At 42.8% G+C, this 21,197-nt stretch overlaps 2 protein-coding genes across 7 annotated transcripts in view; one reads left to right on the top strand and one right to left on the bottom strand.

Moving 5' to 3' along the window:
- Window positions 1-21,197, top strand: part of EVI2A (ecotropic viral integration site 2A) — a 166,724-nt gene that overhangs the window by 63,322 nt on the left and 82,205 nt on the right. The gene's annotated exons all lie outside the window — the stretch shown is intronic.
- The window catches only part of NF1 (neurofibromin 1), a gene marked incomplete at its 3' end in the record, with an annotated part of 165,357 nt that overhangs the window by 113,030 nt on the left and 31,130 nt on the right, over window positions 1-21,197 (bottom strand). For 5 of the 6 annotated variants that reach the window (XM_081843430.1, XM_081843432.1, XM_081843431.1 and 2 more), the window contains 17 exons: window positions 21,008-21,142; window positions 19,387-19,500; window positions 18,939-19,018; window positions 17,451-17,574; window positions 17,013-17,168; window positions 16,127-16,373; window positions 15,467-15,540; window positions 14,747-14,830; window positions 13,475-13,915; window positions 10,689-10,828; window positions 9,786-9,908; window positions 8,355-8,438; window positions 7,401-7,517; window positions 6,552-6,733; window positions 6,254-6,465; window positions 1,050-1,211; window positions 327-430 (listed from right to left, as the gene is read on the bottom strand). In XM_081843430.1, coding sequence (XP_081699556.1) covers window positions 327-430; window positions 1,050-1,211; window positions 6,254-6,465; window positions 6,552-6,733; window positions 7,401-7,517; window positions 8,355-8,438; window positions 9,786-9,908; window positions 10,689-10,828; window positions 13,475-13,915; window positions 14,747-14,830; window positions 15,467-15,540; window positions 16,127-16,373; window positions 17,013-17,168; window positions 17,451-17,574; window positions 18,939-19,018; window positions 19,387-19,500; window positions 21,008-21,142 — 2,579 coding nt within the window. Of the gene's footprint in view, window positions 1-326; window positions 431-1,049; window positions 1,212-6,253; window positions 6,466-6,551; window positions 6,734-7,400; window positions 7,518-8,354; window positions 8,439-9,785; window positions 9,909-10,688; window positions 10,829-13,474; window positions 13,916-14,746; window positions 14,831-15,466; window positions 15,541-16,126; window positions 16,374-17,012; window positions 17,169-17,450; window positions 17,575-18,934; window positions 19,019-19,386; window positions 19,501-21,007; window positions 21,143-21,197 lie in introns of those variants that run through there. The other variant, XM_081843435.1, reaches the window with a different exon arrangement.

The following is a 21,197-nucleotide window of genomic DNA, read 5'->3' as shown; positions in this document are numbered from 1 at the left end:
TACAATTCCCATTATCCACGCTAGTGGGGGCTGATGGGAGTTGCAGTCCAACAACACCTTGGAGGCTATCACATTGTCTGACTTTGGTACGAGGCAGCTGTGGGGAACCTTTCGCTCTCCAGGTGTTGCTGAATGTGAAGCATCGCTCAGGGCCAATCTGCTGCACCCTACATTCCCTGCTTAGAGTTAGGATCAGGGCCTCAAGCAACGGGGCTTGCCAGTGGAGGGTGGCTGGGCGGCAGTGTGTTAAGGGGAAAGCAGGCAGAATATTGCAGACTTCCTCCTCCTCCTCCCTCTGCTTCCTTCCCACCCACCCGGATTCAAACCTTGTAGGGTCCACCTCAAAGCTGACGTGCTGCCATTCATTTGATGTAATTACTGCCCTTAATAAAGGCTCCAAAAGCTTCTGGAGGTAGGTTGCCCCATAAACCTGCAGGAGAGAGAATAATCCGGTTGGCGATTTCAAATCTGTGGAAGTTAAAAAAAAAAAAAAAAAGAGCAGCGCTGTGCCTTTTTGTGCTGCGCTGCTTTAAGAAGTCAGTAAGGCTTCAGAGAGTCAATGAAAATGACATCTCCATCATGTTCAGGCATTGCAATATTTTGCTTTGTATTTTGCCTAGCTCCACACCACTGACAGCTCTCTGCCAACTAAGGATCACACTTCATGCATCTAATGAAGCGGACTCTAGCTCATAAAGGTTTATGCCACAATGCTGTAGCCTGCTTGGAATATGCACTTATTTGTTTTTTTAAAGAAGTTAAATGTGCTGCCCTAAGTAAAATCAGGACACGGTTTAAACTAATCCCACATTTTAGAGTTGATGGCTTTAAAAATGAATTAACCAAGTAACCACTTTGCTGGATTACAGCTATGGAATTTAAGACACAGTCTGCACTGAAGTGATTTTAATCTGACAACAGCACAACTGCAGTGGTGCACCTAGATGCCGATATTTTTTTTAATCCATCTGATTTCATGTTCTGGGTGAGCCTTCCGCCCCAGCTCTCTCTCTGTGTGCCTCTTTTGAATTTATTAAGATCAAACGTACCTTAAAACAGAACGTCATTATTTTGCTAGCCAGACTGTTTCCCCTGAAGAGCGTCTGCATCGAGTCTGCCAGCTCAACCTCTTTAGAAAACATGTTCCAAAGCAGCTGGTAGAGCAAGTGTCTGGAGTCAAAGAGGGTGACCAGGACACGAGCCAGTTCATCCTTTCAAAAACAAAACACATAAACCCAGTCCTAAGTATTATTCTCTATGTGGCAAACAAGAACAATGCCAGGTCAGGATGGTGGGTTCCCATCTCCAATTAAAAAGGATATAAGGAAACAGTGCCTGGAAAAAGCTTTCTATGGAAAGCTGCTGCCAGTCCGAGTGGGTGCTACCAGGCTAGAAGGACTAACAGTCTGTTTTTTTTTTTTTTTTTTTTTTTATAATAATTTTTATTGATTTTACAACATAAAGAAAAAACAAAACAAACATAATGCGACTTCCCCAAACCTCCCCTTCACTGCATCCAAATTTCAAAATTTTTAGCAATTCTTCATCCCATTTTTATATTTAATTCTCTTTAAAAAGAGTTTCTGCTTTATAAATTTCAATTTATAGCTGTAATTCTTAGTGTCCAATCCCCTGACATCTTAACATTCCGAAATTTTACAACAATTTTTAAGATAGATTTTAAATTTTTTCCAGTCCTCCTCCACTGTCTCTTTCTTCTGGTCACGGATTCTGCCGGTCATCTCTGCCAGTCCCATAAATTCAGTCACCTTGGTCTGCCATTCTTCCAGAGTAGGTAATTCTTTAGTCTTCCAATACTTCGCCAAAAGGATTCTTGCTGCTGTTGTTGCGTACATAAAAAAGGTCCTATCTTTCTTTGGTACCAATTGGCCGACCATGCCCAAGAGAAAAGCCTCCGGTTTCTTTACAAATGTCCACTTAAGGATTTTCTTAATTTCATTATAGATCATTTCCCAGTAGGCCTTAATCTTTGGGCAGGTCCACCAAAGGTGATAAAAAGTTCCTTCACATTCATTACACTTCCAGCAATTGTTATTGGGCAAATGATATATCTTTGCAAGCTTGACTGGGGTCATGTACCACCTATAGATCATTTTCATTATGTTCTCTTTCAGGGCACTACATGCCGTAAATTTAATACCTGTGGTCCATAACTGCTCCCAGTCAGCAAACATAATATCATGACCAATATCTTGTGCCCACTTAATCATGGCTGATTTAACCGTTTCATCTTGTGTGTTCCATTTTAGCAGCAGATTATACATTCTAGACAAATTCTTAGTATTGGGTTCTAGCAATTCTGTTTCTAACTTTGACCTCTCCTTCTGAAATCCTAGTTTTCTGTCCTGCTTAAAAGTTTCATTAATCTGGTAATAATGTAACCAGTCTCGGACTTTAGGTTTCAATTTCTCAAAACTCTGTAGTTTCAACTTTTCACCATCATATTCTATAATTTCACAATATTTTGGCCAGTCTGTATCCATGTTCAATCTTTTTACCGCCTTAGCTTCCATTGGTGACAGCCACCTGGGGGTTTTACTTTCAAACAAATCTTTATATCGATTCCATACATTATACAATGCTTTCCTAATAATATGATTTTTAAAATTTCTGTGTACCTTTACCTTGTCATACCATAAATATGCATGCCAACCAAAACTATTATCATAACCTTCCAAGTCCAGAATATCTGTATTCTCAAGAAGTAGCCATGGTTTCAGCCAGCAAAAAGCTGCTGCTTCATAATAAAGTTTTAAGTCCGGCAGGGCAAAGCCCCCTCTATCCTTTGCATCAGTCAAAATCTTGAATTTAATTCTGGGTTTTTTGCCCTGCCAGACAAATTTAGATATATCTTTCTGCCACTTCTTGAAACAGTCCATCTTATCTAAAATTTGCAATGTCTGGAACAAAAACAACAATCTCGGCAATACATTCATCTTAATTACAGCAATTCGGCCTAACAAGGAAAGTCTCAATCTTGACCATATATCGAAATCTTTCTTCACTTCAGCCCAGCATTTCTCATAATTATCTTTAAATAGATTCACATTCTTAGATGTTAAGTTCACCCCCAGATATTTTACCTTTTTAGTAATTTCCAAACCCGTTTCTCTTTGAAAACTATCTTTTTCCCCCACCGTGAGATTTTTTTCCAACACCTTTGTCTTGTGTTTATTCAATTTAAAACCTGCTACCTGACCAAATATTTCAATAAGTTCCAAAACTCTTTTTGTGCTAGTTTCTGGCTGTTGTAGTGTCAAGACTAGGTCATCTGCAAATGCTCTTAGCTTATAATGTTTAGTTCCGACCTGTATACCTTTAACCAGCTGGTCTCTTCTAATCATGTTAAGGAAAACCTCCAGTACCGATATAAACAATAGAGGGGAAATTGGGCATCCCTGTCGTGTCCCTTTCTCTATTGGAATTTCATCCATAACCATACCATTTACAATAAGTTTGGCCTTTTGCTCAGAATAAATTGCACTTATACCATTTTCAAAGTTCTTGCCTACCCCCATTCCTTGGAGATTCCTCTTCATAAAACTCCAACAAATATTGTCAAAGGCTTTCTCTGCATCCACAAAAATCAAGACAGCTTTTCTATTTATGTCAGTTTCCAAAAGTTCTAGAATATCTATAATATTCCTCACATTGTCTGACAAATGCCTGCCTGGTAGAAAGCCTGTTTGGTCCCTGTGAATCTCCTCTAACAGCACTTTTTTGAATCTTTTTGCTAGAATGTCTGCAAAAATTTTATAATCCACGTTCAAAAGTGATATAGGGCGGTAATTCTTGACTTGATGTTTCTCAGTTTCTGTCTTTGGTATAAGTGAGATGAATGCTTCCTTCCACGATTCGGGAGCCTTTTTCCCCTCCAAAATTTGGTTGCAGACTTCTTTCAATGGTTGTATTAACCAATCCTTCAATACTTTATAATATCTCGCAGTTAATCCATCTGGTCCTGGTGATTTTCCCAGCTTCATATCCTGGATGGCACTCTCTATTTCTTGGTCTGTAATTTTCTCGTTTAAACTCCTTCTGTTGTTTTCAGAGATTTTTGATAGTCCGTATTTTCCAATAAATTCTTCTATCTCCTGTTCATTTTTTGGCCCTTGTTTGTATAATTTCTTAAAGAAACTTTGAAAACAATTACTTATCTCATTTGGTTTATTAATAGACTTCCCATCTACTTCGAGTGATGTCACTGTGTTCAATTTTTGTCTCTTTTTCAGTTGCCAAGACAGTAGCTTCCCACATTTATCTGCAGATTCAAAAGTCTTTTGTCTCATTTGTTTAATTTTCCATTCTATTTCCTGGTTCGTCAATTCCATATATTGTGTTTGATAGAATTTTATTTCTCTTAATATCTCCTGGGATTTAGGCTTAGATCTCAATTTCTTCTCCCCTTCTTTTATTAGATTCCAAATTTTCTCTTTCTTCTCATTCTGCTTTTTCCTCTTTATTGAATTCTGTTGTATTAGGAAGCCACGCATCACGGCTTTACTTGCGTCCCAAATGATTCTTTTTTCTGTGTCTGATCTCAAATTGATCTCGAAGTAGTCTTTAAGTGTTTCTTGGGCCTTTTTGCAAATTTCCCCATCTCCAAAGAGAGTGTCATTCATTCTCCATCTAAAGGTTCCAGCTGTTGTCAGTTTCATTTCCATCTTGACAGCATTATGGTCAGAGCAGGTCTTTGGGCAGATTTCTGTTTTTTTAACCTTTGATGCCAGATTACTAGAAATCCATATTTGATCAATTCTAGTCCATGTCATTTTTGCTTCAGAGAAGAAAGTCCCCTCCCTTTCCAGAGGGTTCCTAGTTCTCCAAATATCGATCAGATCCATAGTGTCAGTCAGGTCAAAAAAAGTCTTTGGTAGTCTTCCGTCATTAGATATTGTTTGTCTTTGGGCCTTATCCATGTTTGTAGAGACGACTCCATTCATGTCACCCATCATTATAATTTTAAAGTCCAAAAAGTCCATTAAAGTCTCATGCAACTTCTTAAAGAATTCAGCCTTCCCCTCATTTGGTGCATAAACTCCGACAATCAATATTTTTTCTCCATAAATTTGGATTTCCACTGCCAGGTATCTTCCTTGGTCATCCTTAAAGATCAATTTTGGTTCAAATTTTTCCTTGACATAAATCACAACTCCTCTTTTCTTGACTCTATCTGATGATATAAATTCTTGTCCTAATCTCTTGTTTGTTAAAAGTTTTCTATGTATCCTGGCAATGTGAGTTTCTTGTAAACAGATTACGTCTAGATGTTCCTTCTTTAATAAATGAAATACTTGGCCCCTTTTTCGAGGGTGGTTCAAACCATTGCAGTTCCAGCTGAAGAGTTGCAGAGACATTTTGGTTACTGGGTAGACCTTCCACCGACTGCACCAAGTTGTTGTTCCTCCTCGGTCGGTGCTCGGTTCAGTCCAAATGATAGATTTGAGATGTCCGGTACTTCCTCCTCGCTGACAGTTCCTTTCTGAAGATCCTCTTGATTTCTTTCCAAAAAGATCTCTTTATCCTGGTTTGTTTTTATTTTAATTTTCTTCCCTTTGTAGCTAAAGGACAGCCCTTGTGGAAATTCCCACCTGAATGGGATGTTATTCTTCTTAAGTAGATCAACTAGTTCTTTAAATTGAGATCTAACCTCCAAAAAGTATTTAGGAATATCCTTGAAGATTTGAATCTGAGAATTTTTAATGACCAAGGCCTTCTGGAAATGTAGGTTCAATATTTTGTCTCTTTGTTCCTTTGATCCTAAGGTAATTAAACAATCTCTTGGCTTCTTCCCTTGCTTCCTGCCAATCCGAAAGGCTGAGGTTATCATAAATTCATCTTCCTCTCCATCTAGCTCATCATTCCAGAAGTCTTGAAATTTGTCTGTAAGGAAGGACTAAGGAAGGGGGGGAAGGACTAACAGTCTGACTCGGGAAAAGCAGCTTCCTACATTCAGAAATAGAAATATATTCTATCTGTAAATCATCTTGTGAAGCTCTGATGGAAATAAACTCCAGTTTAAACTGTACAATATTCCCTGTGTGCATCTCATTCTATTATTTTGCATCTCCAGTGCAGCCTGAAAAGAAGCAAGTAATTTTAATCAGCAACAATACATTTCATATCAGTGGCCACAAACAAGCCTTGAGGGTTGCACACGACCTGCTGAGTTGCTCGCACCCAGCACTCACCAATGCTAAAGAACATTCATGAATAACCAAAAGCATCTTACCCACTGTGAACAAGGCACTACGTTCGCCAAAGCCATAGCAATGGGCAGCTCTCCTTGGTCACCCATCATGGTGACCAACTCCACCAATCTCTCGAACCGGTCTGCCAAGACAGTTTCTGCAAGGGTATCAAACTCTGTGCCCTGCTGCAGAATTTTGGTGAGGACCTCCATGAACGTCGCTCTTGTCTGAAGATCTTTGTGGTAGCCCAATCCTGCCAGCAGACAACAGAAACGTTTAGATTATGAAGCCCTGCACTTTGCTGCGCTTCACACAGCTATGGTGAAGTTCCCGTTTTACCTATTGAGTGCATAAGGCCACTATCCACGTTTGCGTTGAGCAAGTTTGACATGGCCAGGACTGTGCAGTGTCGTAACGAAGCCAGCCTTCGGGACATCCCTCGTTTTCTGCCGCCTGTTTGCGCGCTTTCGTCTTCGACTTCGCTGCAGTCATTGAGGAGGTTCATAAACAGGGTAAAGTACCTAAAAGCGAGACACAGTGGCTTGCATCTCTCTGGAGAAACAGTCCCCCTGCCCTAATATGAGGACTCCATCTCTCCTACAGAAAACCAACATTTCCCCAAAGGGTATGTGTCTAGGCACTATGCCCCATTTACAGAACTCTGACCCCAAGGAATTCACCTGGCTTCAATCTCATCACTTTCTGGAACAAGGAAAAGCCTATTGTAGTTTCCCCAAGTCTTTTAACCTTATATTTGGCCTTTCTGTTGTCGTTTTAATTGCTCTCCCTCCTATGTATTTTATTGTTTTACTGGGAAGCCACTCTGAAAATTGTTATCACTGAAGAGTAGCCAGTGAACCAGCCAAAGCTGGAAACAGGAACTTCTACCTAGCAAGGCCACTTGGGCCATCTACAACAATGTTGGATCTAGGATTAACCCCCAAGCTACGAACGTGCTCCCACTGGAGTGCAACACCATCCAGAACAGGCCGATGTCCTACTTCCTGGATTTGAGAAGTTGGACATAACAGCTCTGTCCTTTCAGGATTCAGTTATGCTTGTATGTCCTACAGACTAAAACCTGCTGCCCTTCCACAAGGCTGGTGTGTCAGCATGCCCAAGTGGTAATAAAATTCTAGCTGTTTTAGTCAACCGGGTACTAAATAAAATAAGGTAAAGGGCCTTTACTTAAGGAACAACTGGGATTTAGCTTCCATCAGTTCAACTCCATCTCCTTCTTCAGGCTGTAATGGAAGTCCCGCAAGAAGAGACACCACAGCTTCCATGCTTGCTTGGTCCAAATCTCTGAACAAAGCAGGAAATAGACCATCGTTAGAATGGGGAATGTGCAACCCTCTTCACACATTCTGAAAATGGGCCAGAGCTTTGCTCCTGCCCTTTGCTGTGCTACACAGAAACAACTGGTCACATCTTCCCCATTGTGCCTGTGGGTGTTTTTTTTTTATTTAAATGTTTCATAATCTGCCCTTGACACAAGCCACAGGACAGTTTACAAGGCAAATAGATAAGAACACGCAAAAACACCACAATCCTTTGAAAACACATAATAAATCACCGAGTAACAATTACTAATAGCAGAAGCGGTAGCAATCGGACCTCTCCTCTGAACACTCGCTGAAAAAGATGCTTCTTAACCAACGGCCTAAAACTACAGAGACACAGCCAGGCATACCTCCGTAGGTAGGGAGTTGTGTCTATGAGAAGCCATCACCCGAAAAGACCCTTTCCTCACACAACTATCTCATAATGAGGCAGGACCACCAGGAGGTCAGTATGGAAGAACCTGGGACTCCCAAGTGCATAATTGCTAATGTGTTTGTTGTCTCCTCTGCTAATTTACACAGGCCACTAGAAATGGGAAGGCTGGACCCACAGCCTAGGCCAAGTGATGCAAACACTCATGTAATTCAATATGCAGGTGTTATGATCTTGGATCAGCTCTTTCTTTCTTTCTCTCTTTCTTTCCCCCACCCTATAGTGAGTGGAAAACGGACTCCTATACAGCAGCTAGTTCCCACTTGCTATTAACAAAGCACTCGTCAAAAAGAAATCTCTGTTGTCCTGTTTCTGCAAAAGATAAGCATTGTGAGATTCTGAAGTGGCATCTTAAGCCTCTCTCACCTTGTCAGACACTTCACATCCTCATCTGTTGCCTGGTTGGATGTTCCCATAACCCAATCTGTCAGATATTCCACCATCTTGTTCCTAAAATTGCATATTACAGAAGATTCAAAAAACAAATTTATACTAAATTAAAGCAAAAACATAGCAGTGTATTTTTAAAATGCTAAAAAAAGATACCTTCCACCAAACATCTACACACACAGAGCTCAACCCAAGGCCACCTCTAGATCTGTCATTTCATCACTAGCTGAACACCTCTCAGTTCCCATCTTATGACTCTTTGTTTGCTGTGTTTGAGCTACTATATAAGCTTTTGTTTTGAAGTTCCTCGGGGTAGACCTTCTCAACTGGCACAGAGTTGAGTGAGCTGTTCTATTGCAATAGCTATAATAAACGCTGGCTCTCTAAATCTGGATGCTGAAAATAGTGTCCTTGGTTCTGTGGTTTATTCAAAAGGTGGTTGTTCTTCAACCGGGTAACAAACAGGTCTAGAGGCTAACTCTTACCAAACAAGGATTTAGGCTCAAGCATTCTTCATATCGTTTTGAGCGATTGTGCAAACTGGTCCAAGTGGCAGAAACTAGAACGGCTGCAGGCACTAATAGCAAAGGTATTCTTGTATTGTGGCTACTAAAGAGCCATCCAAAAAATGATAGATGAGAATGGTCTTGTGTTCAGATGAAAAATGTAATTCTATGGCGATTTTATCAGGATCAGTGTCAGCACTGTTACCGGGTTGTTGACCCCTGCCTTAATTCCCCCCCCCCCCCGACCTGGCATTCTTGAGCTATGTAGGCAGTTGGATCTAGTCATCCTTTCAATTTCCCACAATGCCTCTGACCTAGTGTTGCTCTGGAGCCTACAAAGCATATCTATCACTATCACTACCTGGATCTCCGTCACCAAAGCCAAGTAATCCTGCCAAAGCCCGCTGACGGAGAGGAAAGCCCAACCATCAGATAATATTTTGCCCAGGACCCACTCAAACCTGGAGCCAACCTCACATTGATTTCGGTTTTAAATATATATAGCACCGGTAGGCAAACTAAGGCCCGGGGGCCAGATCCAGCTTGCCTTCTAAATCTGGCCCGCGGACGGTCCAAGAATCAGCGTGTTTTTACATGAGTAGAATGTGTCCTTTTATTTAAAATGCATCTCTGGGTTATTTGTGGGGCATAGGAATTCGTTCATCCCCCCAAAAAAATATAGTCCAGCCCCACGCAAGGTCTGAGGGACGGTGGACCGCCCCCCTGCTGAAAAAGTTTGCTGACCCCTGATATATAGCCATCAGATAGACAGATAGACACAGACATAACTAGGTATAGGGATAATAACTGTGGCAAGAAACAGTCCACCTCAATCAACTATTTCCAAGAAAAACAGGAAGATTAGCACAGTATTCTTCACTTAGGCAACACCAACCCTCACCTGAATTTCATCTCTTGACAGAAGGAAAGATCATCACGCCTCTCCATCATTACCTTCACGAGCTGACAGAGTTTAGTTTTTATCTGAATGGCGTGGACCAGATTCCCCAGGACGCGCACATATCTGTGAAAAAACAGGCCCAAGCCTGAGTTTAGGTTAAATCTCCTTCTAAGGACTCGAGCATCTGGTGGACACCTTCAAAACAAATACATGTCAAAACAACAACAACAGTCTGAGAGGTATTTTTCTGATAAACACACAGGCCTCTATTAAATGCTGGGAGTGAGCCATCTTACTACGATTGTAAAAATATAGGCCATAGACTAGAGCACGATGACAAAAAAGAAAAAGAGAGTCAAGACTTACTTAAAATGGTACCTGAACTAGGTGGTGTCAGGTGAGGAATTCAGCCTGGGGGAGGAATGCAGGAATCTCAACTGCAGCATTCATGACAGAGGGCCATCCAACCTCTGCTTAGAAACCTCCAAGGAAGGAGAGTCCACAACCTCCCAAAGGAGTCCAAAGAACCAGTACATCAGGGTGGGTCAACTGTAGTCCTCCAAAGGTTTTTAGACTACAATTCCCATCATCCCTGATCCATTGGCCATGCTGGCTGGCAGGCAGGCAGGCAGCTGATGGAAGCTGGAGTCCAATAGTGAGGGAGGGAGGGGTTCACAGGAGTCCCAGTCCTGCCCCTCACCATTTCAATCTCCTGTAGGCAACTAGTAAGAATAGGCTAACTTTTTAAAGTGGTTTTAAACTGCTTTAAATATTGTGTAATACTGTATTTTAATAGTTATGTCGTGTTTCAATTGTTGGAAGCCATTCTGGGACCTTAGGGTAAAGGGCTGGTAACATAATGTAGCAGTAACTGCAGTGGTATTAACAGTAACAACAACTTGCCTGACAAGGTTCAGCATCATGGTCTCAATGCTGGCTTGTCCCAGGTGTTCTGAACTCCCTTCTGTATGATTATCAAGCAGGTTCTTCATAATTGCAATGGTCTGCTCCACAAACTGGGTGTTGCTGTCATTCAACAAGACCTGTAACAGAAGCAAACTGTGCTGTAGTTTGAGTTTTCTGGACGGCATGCCAACGAAACTCATAAGCCTAGATTAAAATTGTAATACCCAGTGGTGCTAAATCAAGCTGAGTTCATAGACTGAAAGGGACACGAGTATAATTATTCGCTTAATGACCTCTATATCTGTGATGAGAAACAGACACGCAAATTTGCTACCTCTGGCTGCCTCTGAAAGAAGACATATTCCGCACTGAATTGGGGAAATCCCTCCTACAGCTTCCCAGTGGCTGCTAAAAAGCCCTGAAGGGGAAGGCAGGAGGCAAGGAGAAGGTTCTGGGACTCCCAACAGCCTAAGGAAATTCTGTTGTATTCTTTTATCTTTTCACGCTACAAAAGTACTAAATAAAAACATGGCCTTGAGCGCATTGGCAGAATGGTGGTACAGAAATGCAATCAAACCTATTGCTGGGAGGGGCTAATAATAGGCACTGTGCACATCTGTGAATACCCCTGAGCTATTGACATTTGGCTAGTCTCACTAAAATGCTGCAAAATTTGGGAGCCACCCATTATAGGAAATTGGGTGCTGAAACTAATCAGGTCTGGGTCAGCTCACTGCCTGGATGGAAACCCCCTCAAGTGACGCCCCCCCCCCCAGTCAGCTATGTTGATGCAAAAATGCAAACTAGTGTTTGGGCTGAAATTTAGGGGTAAGCTGGGCATAAACTCCCAGTCTAAAAGTGTTCTAGGGGCTTCGCTTATCTCTTACATACTGTATTCACTTTTTTAAAAGCCAGGTGAATTTAACATTTTTAAAATTCTAATAAATGGGTTCAATTGAAACTAGTAACCAGTAGGCCAAGATATCCAATTGCTTTTAGCTGCACACCAATGTATTCATTTAGGTTATGGAATTCCCTGCTTCAGCCAACACCCAGGAATCAACTTACAATAGCCATTGGGCTTTTGGGAAGGAACACACATTTTGGCTTCTGCCCAAGGTCAGAGGGCAGGATCAACAGGGAGGCTGCTTGGGCCTTCCAGGTAGAAAGAGGATTGTGTTTAAAGGGAGACCCACCTGGCCTCACCCATTGCCCAAAGCAGGAGGAGTTGTGGGGAGCTTGCTTGCCAGCTCTCAGCCAGAAAAAAAGTACTCTCCTCCAACAGCTGCCTGTTGCCTTGGGACTGCAAAGGGTCGGGGAAAAGACACTGGACCACCATCCACTGGACAAAGGACCAAGAGTCACCAACTGCTATTCAAGCAAGCACAAAGGGATATTAGCCTGGCTCAAACTGGATCAGCACACCCACTTAGAGCTCACCATTTTGTTTTGGCCTTGGAAGGACTGAGCTACCCCTTTCCTCTACCTTTTCCCTCCACTCACCCTTTCCTTTATTGTGTCTGCTCTTTTAAAGTTTGCAGGGCCTGTCTCTAGTTTTTGTTGCCTGGAGTCATTTTTTGGAGACAATAGTTGTCTGAAAAGCAGGATAAAAATAAATAGTTGTTTACACATCCCCCCCTTTGTTCAAAAACCCTTGAAATACTCACAGGGAAACTTGGATGATTAGCCAAATAAAACAGGTGAGACTGTGTCCAGTGTCAAGCAAGTGTGTAGCCAATATACCGCTCACTGATCACATGTTAAATTCCTTAAAGAACCAAAGTATCCTATGCCACTGGCCTCCTAGGCAGAGTTGCAGAGGCAACCATCACACCTTGAACTGAACTCTGCACCCTAGCACCTCCATAAAAAGCAGGCATTGAAAAATGAAACTATCCCCAAAAGCTGCCCCCTTTGGACAGCTTCTTGGAACAGCTGGTTTTGGTGCGCGGTGGACATTTTTAGATTTTTATAATGGATTTTATGTTGCCATTATCATTTTTTTTCATGTGGTCTCTTTCGCCTCTCAAATCAAATGATTTCCATTTAATATAAACTTCTTAGGGCAGGATTATTAACATTGGAGGGAGGGAATGCTACGAGCGCAAGGAATGGAATAGAATATATATCAAGAGGGGGAGCATCAGTCAAACATTTCCTTGTACTGCCAGGCAGTACAACTCCAGAATGTCAGGAAGATATTTGGGGGCAGGACTTCAAAGAGAAGTGTGAAGCTGTGTCTGTTCCTCAAGGATGACGCTTTCAGCCTTCTCTGGAATGTCCCTCTCAACCAATCTCATTTCTAACTATCACTTCCCTTCTACACTCTACCTTTGCAGCCTCCCACTTTGGCTAATTTACACAAGACTTCCCAGAAGATAGGGGCAAGGCAGAAACGTAAAAAACGAACAAACATGTGACCCTCAACTGACTGCCCACTTTTGGATTTGGCTCCAGATCATCACAATGTAGGCAGTGTTGGCTGGTGCCTATTGGTATTGCCAGAGCAGAAGGCAGGAAGCCCAACCAATGAGTGGAGCCAGAGCCAATGGCAGGCAGAGCCAACTAATTCTGGTTTTGCCCCCACCTTCCTGAGTTCCTACAAGGGCAAAACTGGGAAAGAGGAGGAGGAACTGGACAGCCAAGGCCACCCTCTGGACAGGATGTAAGGAAGGAAATGGGTAGGCTTGGCAGCCTCCACTGTATGTAGCCCCTGACCACTTTCCCCGGGAATGCAGCCCCCAAAATACTGTCCATCTCCGCATTAAAGCAAACCCCTTTACCTGCCCTTGAGAGTCAAAGAACTTGCTGATGTTGTTCTTCAGTTTGTTGAAAAGCATGGGGTAAAGCGCCGGGCTCAGTTCCAGGCCCATGAGATCTTTAATGTTGGTCCGTATCTGCAGGCCCACTTTCTCGTGGGTGCAGACCATGAGCGACAGCAAGCGGTCCATGAACTTGCTCACGGGGGTCTCCGTGTTGCCCTCGGTCGACAGCATGGATATCATGGAGCCTTTGCGCTCGTTCACGGGGGCCATGGGGGGGCTGTAGGTCGCAAACCCGGCGCTGCTGCGATGCTGCAGGCACACCCCGCCCAACGCGCACAGGAAGCCCGTCATGTTGATCCACTCCTGCAGAGAATCTGTGTCCGAAAGGTCTATAGAGCCTCCCCCGCTGACATGGGACATTCGCCTCTTGACGATGGTCTTGTGGAGGCTTTCCGCAACCTGGAAAGAGTTGCACATCATGGCGGGAGGTGGGGAGAGAGAAATGCAGTGATGCAAATTCAGAACGCTCACCTGTTATTTGGATATTCCTTTCAGAGCAGGGTGCTTTCTTGGAATTGCACCAAAACGACCCCAGGACATCATAAGTCCCCATTTACAGTAAGGAACCGAGGCTGAAACAGTCTTGCCCGCACTTTCAAAAGCAGCTCATCCCCAAGCAGAAATTTGAAACCAGGCTTCTGATCCAATATCCAACCCACAATGGCACCATCAGAAATGGGATTTGCCTCTAGATGCTTCTGCCGTGCTATTGTAACATTAGCTTCTCTTGTTTCCTGTTTTTCCCTGTAAACTGGTCTAGGAATTTTATTGAAAAGCAGTTTCCCAAAGCAAACTGCCACCTCCTTCTCAAAAGATGGTTTGGTGGATGGCACAAGATGTGCTATGGCTGAGGAAGTGGCAACCAGGGACAGGTCTGAAGAAAAAATCAACTACTTGGCTTTCCCTAAGCATTATAAGTCAGCAAACCAGGAAAGAGCATTAAGAAGACAACGACAGATCTTGGCTGTATGAGCCAGCAAGATGAGAAGATCCCTATAAAGCTAGATTCTCTGAAGGGCAGCACATTAGCCCAGGGGTGGGGAACCTCTGGCCCTCCAGATGCTGCTGAACTACAACTCCCATCATCCCTGACTATGGCCGTGCCTACTAGGGCTGATGGGAGTAGTAGTTCAGCAAAAAACGGACGGCCAAAGGATCCCCACTCCTGTGCATTAGATGCTAAAGAGAAGCAGAGAAAAAGATCTGCAAGGTATTTCTGAAAGGCCTTACCTGGCCATCTTCCATTTTAGCCTTCGGAAAGTTGAGGATCAAATTTGTAGCTGTCTCCCATTTTAAATGTGTGGCTTCCCAAGCCTGGAACACGACAAAAGAAAAAGAACGGTTCTAAATACCTTCTAGAAAATACCAGATGGCACTTGGTGAAGACCTTTTTCCCCAGCAGGCATTTCAAGTAAGCAGGTTTTACGATTTTATGGTAAACTGATTTTTATCTTTATTGCAGCATTTTAACCTTATCATACCCAGCTTAGAGACTATGGCATTAAGCAGGCTATAAAGCGCTTAATTAATTAATTAATTAAGTGTTCTGGTCCCAGCTCTCTGTAATTGGATGAAGGGGCGATATATAAATTTAATAAAACAAAATCAAACAACAACAATAATAATAACAACAACAATAATAATAATCAGCTTACAACTGAAATAATAGATATGGGAACCAGTATTTTTGCTTTTAAGTGGCTGCTGAAAATTTGTATTTTAAAGAGTGCCTTCCATGAAGTGTGACTTGGCCATTATACAATGTGCACTGAATTCATGCACTGAATTAAGGTTTGTTTTCATATTTCTGTGTATATATTTACTATTTAATCTGTTTTCTGATACCTTAATTGAATGCTGCCATGGAAACATTTGTTAGGAAGTCCTTATCCAGTGTTATCCGACTGCCAAGGAAGAATACTTTTGCCCAAGAAAACTGAAATCATGTACCTCAGTGTTACCTGCCGTCGGATGTTCAATTCGCCTTAGCAATGCCATCACTCTTTTCTGGAGAGCTGCTCTTCCTAAAGGCATGTGGTCAGAAATTCAGTACATTTTCAACTTTTAAAAGGTTGCTTTGTTGAAAACTTTATGGAAGTTTCCTCTACCAATAAACATCCTTAATCAAAAAAGACTGACAAGACATATCTGCATTAATGCTTGCCTTTGAACAAACAATTGCCCTTTAGTTTTCACAGAGACATTTTTGGTTAATGGGATTTAATGTACAGTGGAACCTTGGCTCTCAAACGGCTTAGTTGACGAACAAATTGGCTCCCAAAAGCCAAAAACCCAGAAATAAGTGTTCTGGTTTTCAAACGTTTTTTGGAAGCCAAACTTCCGTTGCTGCTGTCAGCTTTTGTTTCCGGGGTGCCTGCGCCAATCGGAAGCTGCGCCTTGGTTTTTGAACATTTTGGGAGTCCAACAGCCTTCCAGAAACGATTAAGTTTTAAAACCAAGGTTCCACTGTATCCTTTTTTAATTGTTTATTATTTTTAAAGCACAATTTCCAGCTTGAAACACCAACCTAAAAGTGCCCTCCACCCTTTTCTCTCCTTCTCTCTCCTTCCCAAGCTCAACTGACAAGAGACCTTCTCTCCCCCTTCTCACCTGTTGACATCATGTTGCTCACGGAAGCAAACTCCATAAAGGTGTTGTAATTGGGCAAAAAGTTGTGAACCGACACCTCGTCTACGCCACATCTGATATCCGCTTCCTCGCAAAGATGTCGGAAACAGGACATCGCGACAAGCACTGCCTCAGTGTCGGGGCTCCAGAGGGACATATACAGGGCCACCTCCAATTTGGTCTGCGCTTGACGGCATATCGGCGTCCCGCTGCAGCCTGCAGCGCTTTCCTTGGGAGAAAGGACAACGGGCCACGTTAATCATTGCTGCTCTCCACAAACACAGTCAAGACAAGCCATGGCGTTTTAAAGGACGTCTGCAGAGCACAAATGAATACAGCTCTCTATTGAGCTAGATCAGTAGTGGGGAACCTGCAGCCCTTCAGACGTTGTTGTGACTGCAACTCTCACCCGCCCTGGACTGTTGCAGCTGGTTGCAGCTGATGGGAACAGGGGCCTTGATGTTCAGCGAAGGGTGTTTCAAGCACGCGGCAGCCAAGGAAATGCCTTCCAGATGTTTTGGACTGCAACTCTCTCTAGCCTCAGCCAGCATGGCCAGTGGTTAGAGATGATGGGTGTTCATTGCTGTAGTTCAGTATCTCTAGTGGGCACACCATTGGCTATTTTTGCTTCAGCAAGTACATTTCTAAGTGACCCTAATTCTATCACTGATGTGTTTTCATGTTCTTCCTAGCTTTCAGCAGCTGATGGGATACAGAACTAGGAACGTCTTGGTTCTGTGTGGCTGCTCTGCGTGGTGAGGTATCAGAATTGACTAAGGTCTGAAATAGCACCTCTAACTACTGTAGCAGTAATAGCAGCAGCAGCAGCAGTGCTCTGTATGACAGCACTTGCGTTATGGTCACGTACCATGCAAAAGCTCCCTTTTCCTTTCCTAAGCGTAGCTCCTGGGATACAACGCATCATCTCTTCATGGTCAAGAGAAATTTGATTAGCTCCACCCCCAGAGACATCGCATCCTACCCCATAAAGGAAGAGAAAGGGACAGGAACTCCTATCTGATTGCTATGGGGAGAAAGAGAGGAAAAATAAATAAGTCACTCTGCTTTTGTAGGAGGTAAAGGAAATCAGACATGCACACACATACACAGGAGAGAGAGGTGTGTTTACTGGGGCTTTGTCTATGAAATGAGAAAACAAAACACAATTTCACTTCCCTTTCTGAGTGGGAAAGCTAGCCAAATTTCCTTCCCATCCAATAACTATCCAATAAGCCAAGAGCTGGAGCAAGTCAGAAGCAGAAAGCCCCTTTTGAAATGCTTTTCAAGTTTCAAAGTGCTCACTTACTTTGTTTTTCAGAAGAAATGTGTTCCTGCAGATCAAAATCTCTCGCAGCCACTTGAGGATTTCTGTGCTGCTGAGAATCTGATTGCTTGTTAGCCGCTTGCATATACAAAACAGCATTTGTGAACTGCAAGAATTAGGAAAGTGCTAATCAATAGCCACTTATTAAAGTGTTTCCCGTAACTTCAGCGGCAATATTTGCAATAAGCAGCACATTACAACAGCTGTGATGACAAGAAGTACACATACTCAAGCCCCTGCAGGGGATCCCAGTGGACACCTGCCTTCTCCCCACACCAACACCCTCTCCTTTTGACAGTTTCCCAACTAGCATTCTAAAACCCTTTTGCAGGGCTACAGAATTTGTGTCAAGAATTTTGAGCACAACATAGCCTAAGAGATAAATAGGGGTTGGGGGGGCAGTTTGGGTGAGGGGAACTAGAATAAACTGAGCTATTTCATTCATTCACTTTTTGGACCCATGAGCATCAGGAAACCAGAGCAGCTGTTATGGGCACCACACACAAACTGCAACCAGGCACCCACCGCAACCTAACTGGCTACAACAGAATGTCTATTTTCAGAAGGGCCCGGGGGGGGGGAGGGAGGCAGGGATCCTGCAGGCATCTAGAAAAATCTTTGCGAGTACATGGGGGCCTGCAGGCACTACACTAGTAACCCTCTATTGTATACCCAGGGCTGCCTCAGCTGTCCACATAGGCAACTGTGGGTGTTCTTCATGTGAGGGGATGGACGGACACAGCACTAAAAATGGATCTGCTGAAGGGCTAGAGTGTTTGAAGGGCATCATAGAGCCTCTACAATTGGCAAAGAGAGTCTATGTGAGCCTCAACATAAACAGTAGGGGCACCTCATAATTCCCAACTCCAACCCCCAACTAGCACATCTCAACAAGGAACATCACACAGGGTCCCGGATAAATCATGTAAGATGGGGTATGGAATCTTTTCTGGCCAGCAGACCAGATGCTTATCTCCCTACTCCTGGGCAAGCCACGTTGGGCAGCTAGGGGCTCTGAATTTTCTACACCTGTGTCCTTCCCTGACATCCTTTCATTAGCACTTTCTTTCATCATGGGGCACTAAGTTGACATTTTCACCAGGCTTATGTAGTTTCAAATTTACATTCTATTGTTTCATCTCCTTTGCATGGGTCATTTTTTATTTTTATTTTTGTAATTGTGGGCATTTTTTCACTGGAAGGTATTTCCTCAAATAAATCTAAATTAAAAGCACTCCACTGGATTGAGCACAACTTCTGTGTCTGTTTCACCGATCTTTGGAAAGGGAAACCCAAAATATACAGAGTGTCCCACTGTATTGAAAAGAATAGGCAATTCAGTCTCGCCTCAGAGCAGCATTGTTTATACAGTATATAATTTTTGATCATTTGTAGTTATGGTGCGTAGCCCAGGAAACTAGTCAGGAGAGAGACAATTCTTACCAAGCCCAAAACAGGCAATGTACTCACCTGATCTCCCAGAATGTTTCGATGGGTGCATCTGGATTCCACAAGTCAATGCTGTCTAACTGATGGAGCACAAGCAAGGCCTGAAGGGGCCAAAAATGGAGAAACCGCTTAATTAACTTTATGCTCTACATATATTATTATTATTATTATTATTATTATTATTATTATTATTATTCTGCTCTTCGTCTGTAGATCTCAGGGAGTTTCACAGCATAAAATTACAATATAAAAAACACAAAATGCATAATAAAAATAATAACAAAAACAAAGCAATAATCTGCCTAGTTATGAAATGGGCGAGAGCCCATTTTTAAAGCCAGGACTTCAGACTGTGACACACTGTCATTTTTTAAAAGAAGACTGGCTCACTTTGAAGCAGGGCATGGGGACACACATTCAGATCTGCAAACAATACAGTAATGGACTCGCATGTCACTTAGCTCCTGACCTCCATGGCTTCTTGTGCTATTTCAGGCATGCTGGATTGTGGCACCAGCTGGACAAGGCCTGTTATGAGTTCAGCGGTGCTGCCCTGAGTCTCAGGACCTTGTTTCCTTGGATTCTGTAAAGGAAAGTACAAAATGATAAGGTGCGGGTTCACTGACATTCATAATCCAAATTCACTGGTGTAATTTCCCTGTATAATTTAAAAAAATATTGCAGAGAAGTAGAGCCCTGATCCTCCAAGCCAGCTCTTCCCCTGCAGGTCATCCTTGGAGGAAACCTTTGTGTCTTCTGAAAGACTTCTGCATATTTCTTCACTAGAGGGGGAGCTCACACACCCTTCCACCACTGAAAACAGCCCTTCATTAACATAGGGAGCCAACCTGAGGCTCTCTTAGGTACTATGTAGGTTTCAGGTCATACCCCGGGCTGCTAGGAAGAAGGAACAGGCAATGCTTGATTCTGCATGTTTGGAAATATACAATCCAGTTGATATCCACACCCAATAAACCATTTTTTGTTTTTGAGATGGGGGATTTAAACATAGACAATTCCTCTACCTGTAGTGCATAGCAGTACCGTCCAGGAAACATTCAACAACTTGATTCTTCTGGGCATACTAAGTGACTCCAGGCTTCTTCATAACTTTAGATTGAAAAATTCTACTAGGATTGGGCATTTTGTTTGTCCTAAGGGTCAGGAATGCTGCGCGCCTTCCTTTTCTAGGCTCAACGAACCAAAGCATGCAGCAATGAAACTATCTTCCAAAAAAAAAAAGGGTTGTCTGCACACTGATCATAGGGTTGCATGTATGCATACATACATAATTTTATTTGCCTTTCCACAGTTCAAAGAATGCTCATGGTGGCTTACATGAAAAATATAACACTACAATATAATAAAAGTAATCATAAACAACTGCTCCTTCTTCTGCTTTCACTTAATCATGCCATATTCTGTATGCTATAAATTGTACGAACGTAGGTTCATGAGACAGGTGATGAAGGAGGGTGGTCATTTTAGATAATAGCATCCACAAAATTATGCCAACCTACTAATAAGGGTTAAGGGACGTGGGTGGCGCTGTGGAGCCTAGGACTTGCCAATCAGAAGGTTGGCGGTTCGAATCCCCGCAACGGGGTGAGCTCCCATTGCTCGATCCCAGCACCTGCCAACCTAGCAGTTCAAAAGCACGTCAAAGTGCAAGTAGATAAATAGGTACTGCTCCAGCAGGAAGGTAAATGGCGTTTCCGTGCGCTGCTCTGGTTTCACCAGAAGCGGCTTAGTCATGCTGGCTACGTGACCCGGAAGCTGTACGCAGGCTCCCTTGGCCAGTAAAGCGAGATGAGCGCCGCAACCCCAGAGTCGGCTATGACTGGACCTAATGGTCAGGGGTCCCTTTACCTTTACCTTACTAATAAAGGTTACTAATTCTTTTTTCCATTCCAAATCATGTGTTCTATCCCATTGGAATGGAAACTGCTATCAATACTAAACTTTCTTATGGAAGTTTAGTACAGGGAAATTGTTGGAAAGTCAATGCCTTGTTTTTCGATTCAAAGACTGTAAAAGAAACCCTGAGAGTTGGTGTTTCATTTCATTTTTTAAAAAGAACTTTTACTTACACAGAGCAAAAGTTTAGGGTCAGCATGGATCAGCTTTACCATAGATAACAACAAGACCTTGTAACTTCTGGTTTCAACATCTGTAGGCTTTTCTTTAAACTTAAGGCTCGTCATTTTCTCTTTAAATGTAAGACTCTAAGGGTGGGGAAGAAAACATGATATGACTGTCAACAAGGCACTGAATACTCCA

This window comes from Podarcis erhardii, assembly GCF_964252035.2.
Source record: "Podarcis erhardii genome assembly, chromosome: 16".
Lineage (NCBI taxonomy): Eukaryota > Metazoa > Chordata > Lepidosauria > Squamata > Lacertidae > Podarcis > Podarcis erhardii.
The sequence above is the reverse complement of the archived record's forward strand: the minus strand, read 5'-3'. Positions and strand labels throughout refer to the sequence as shown.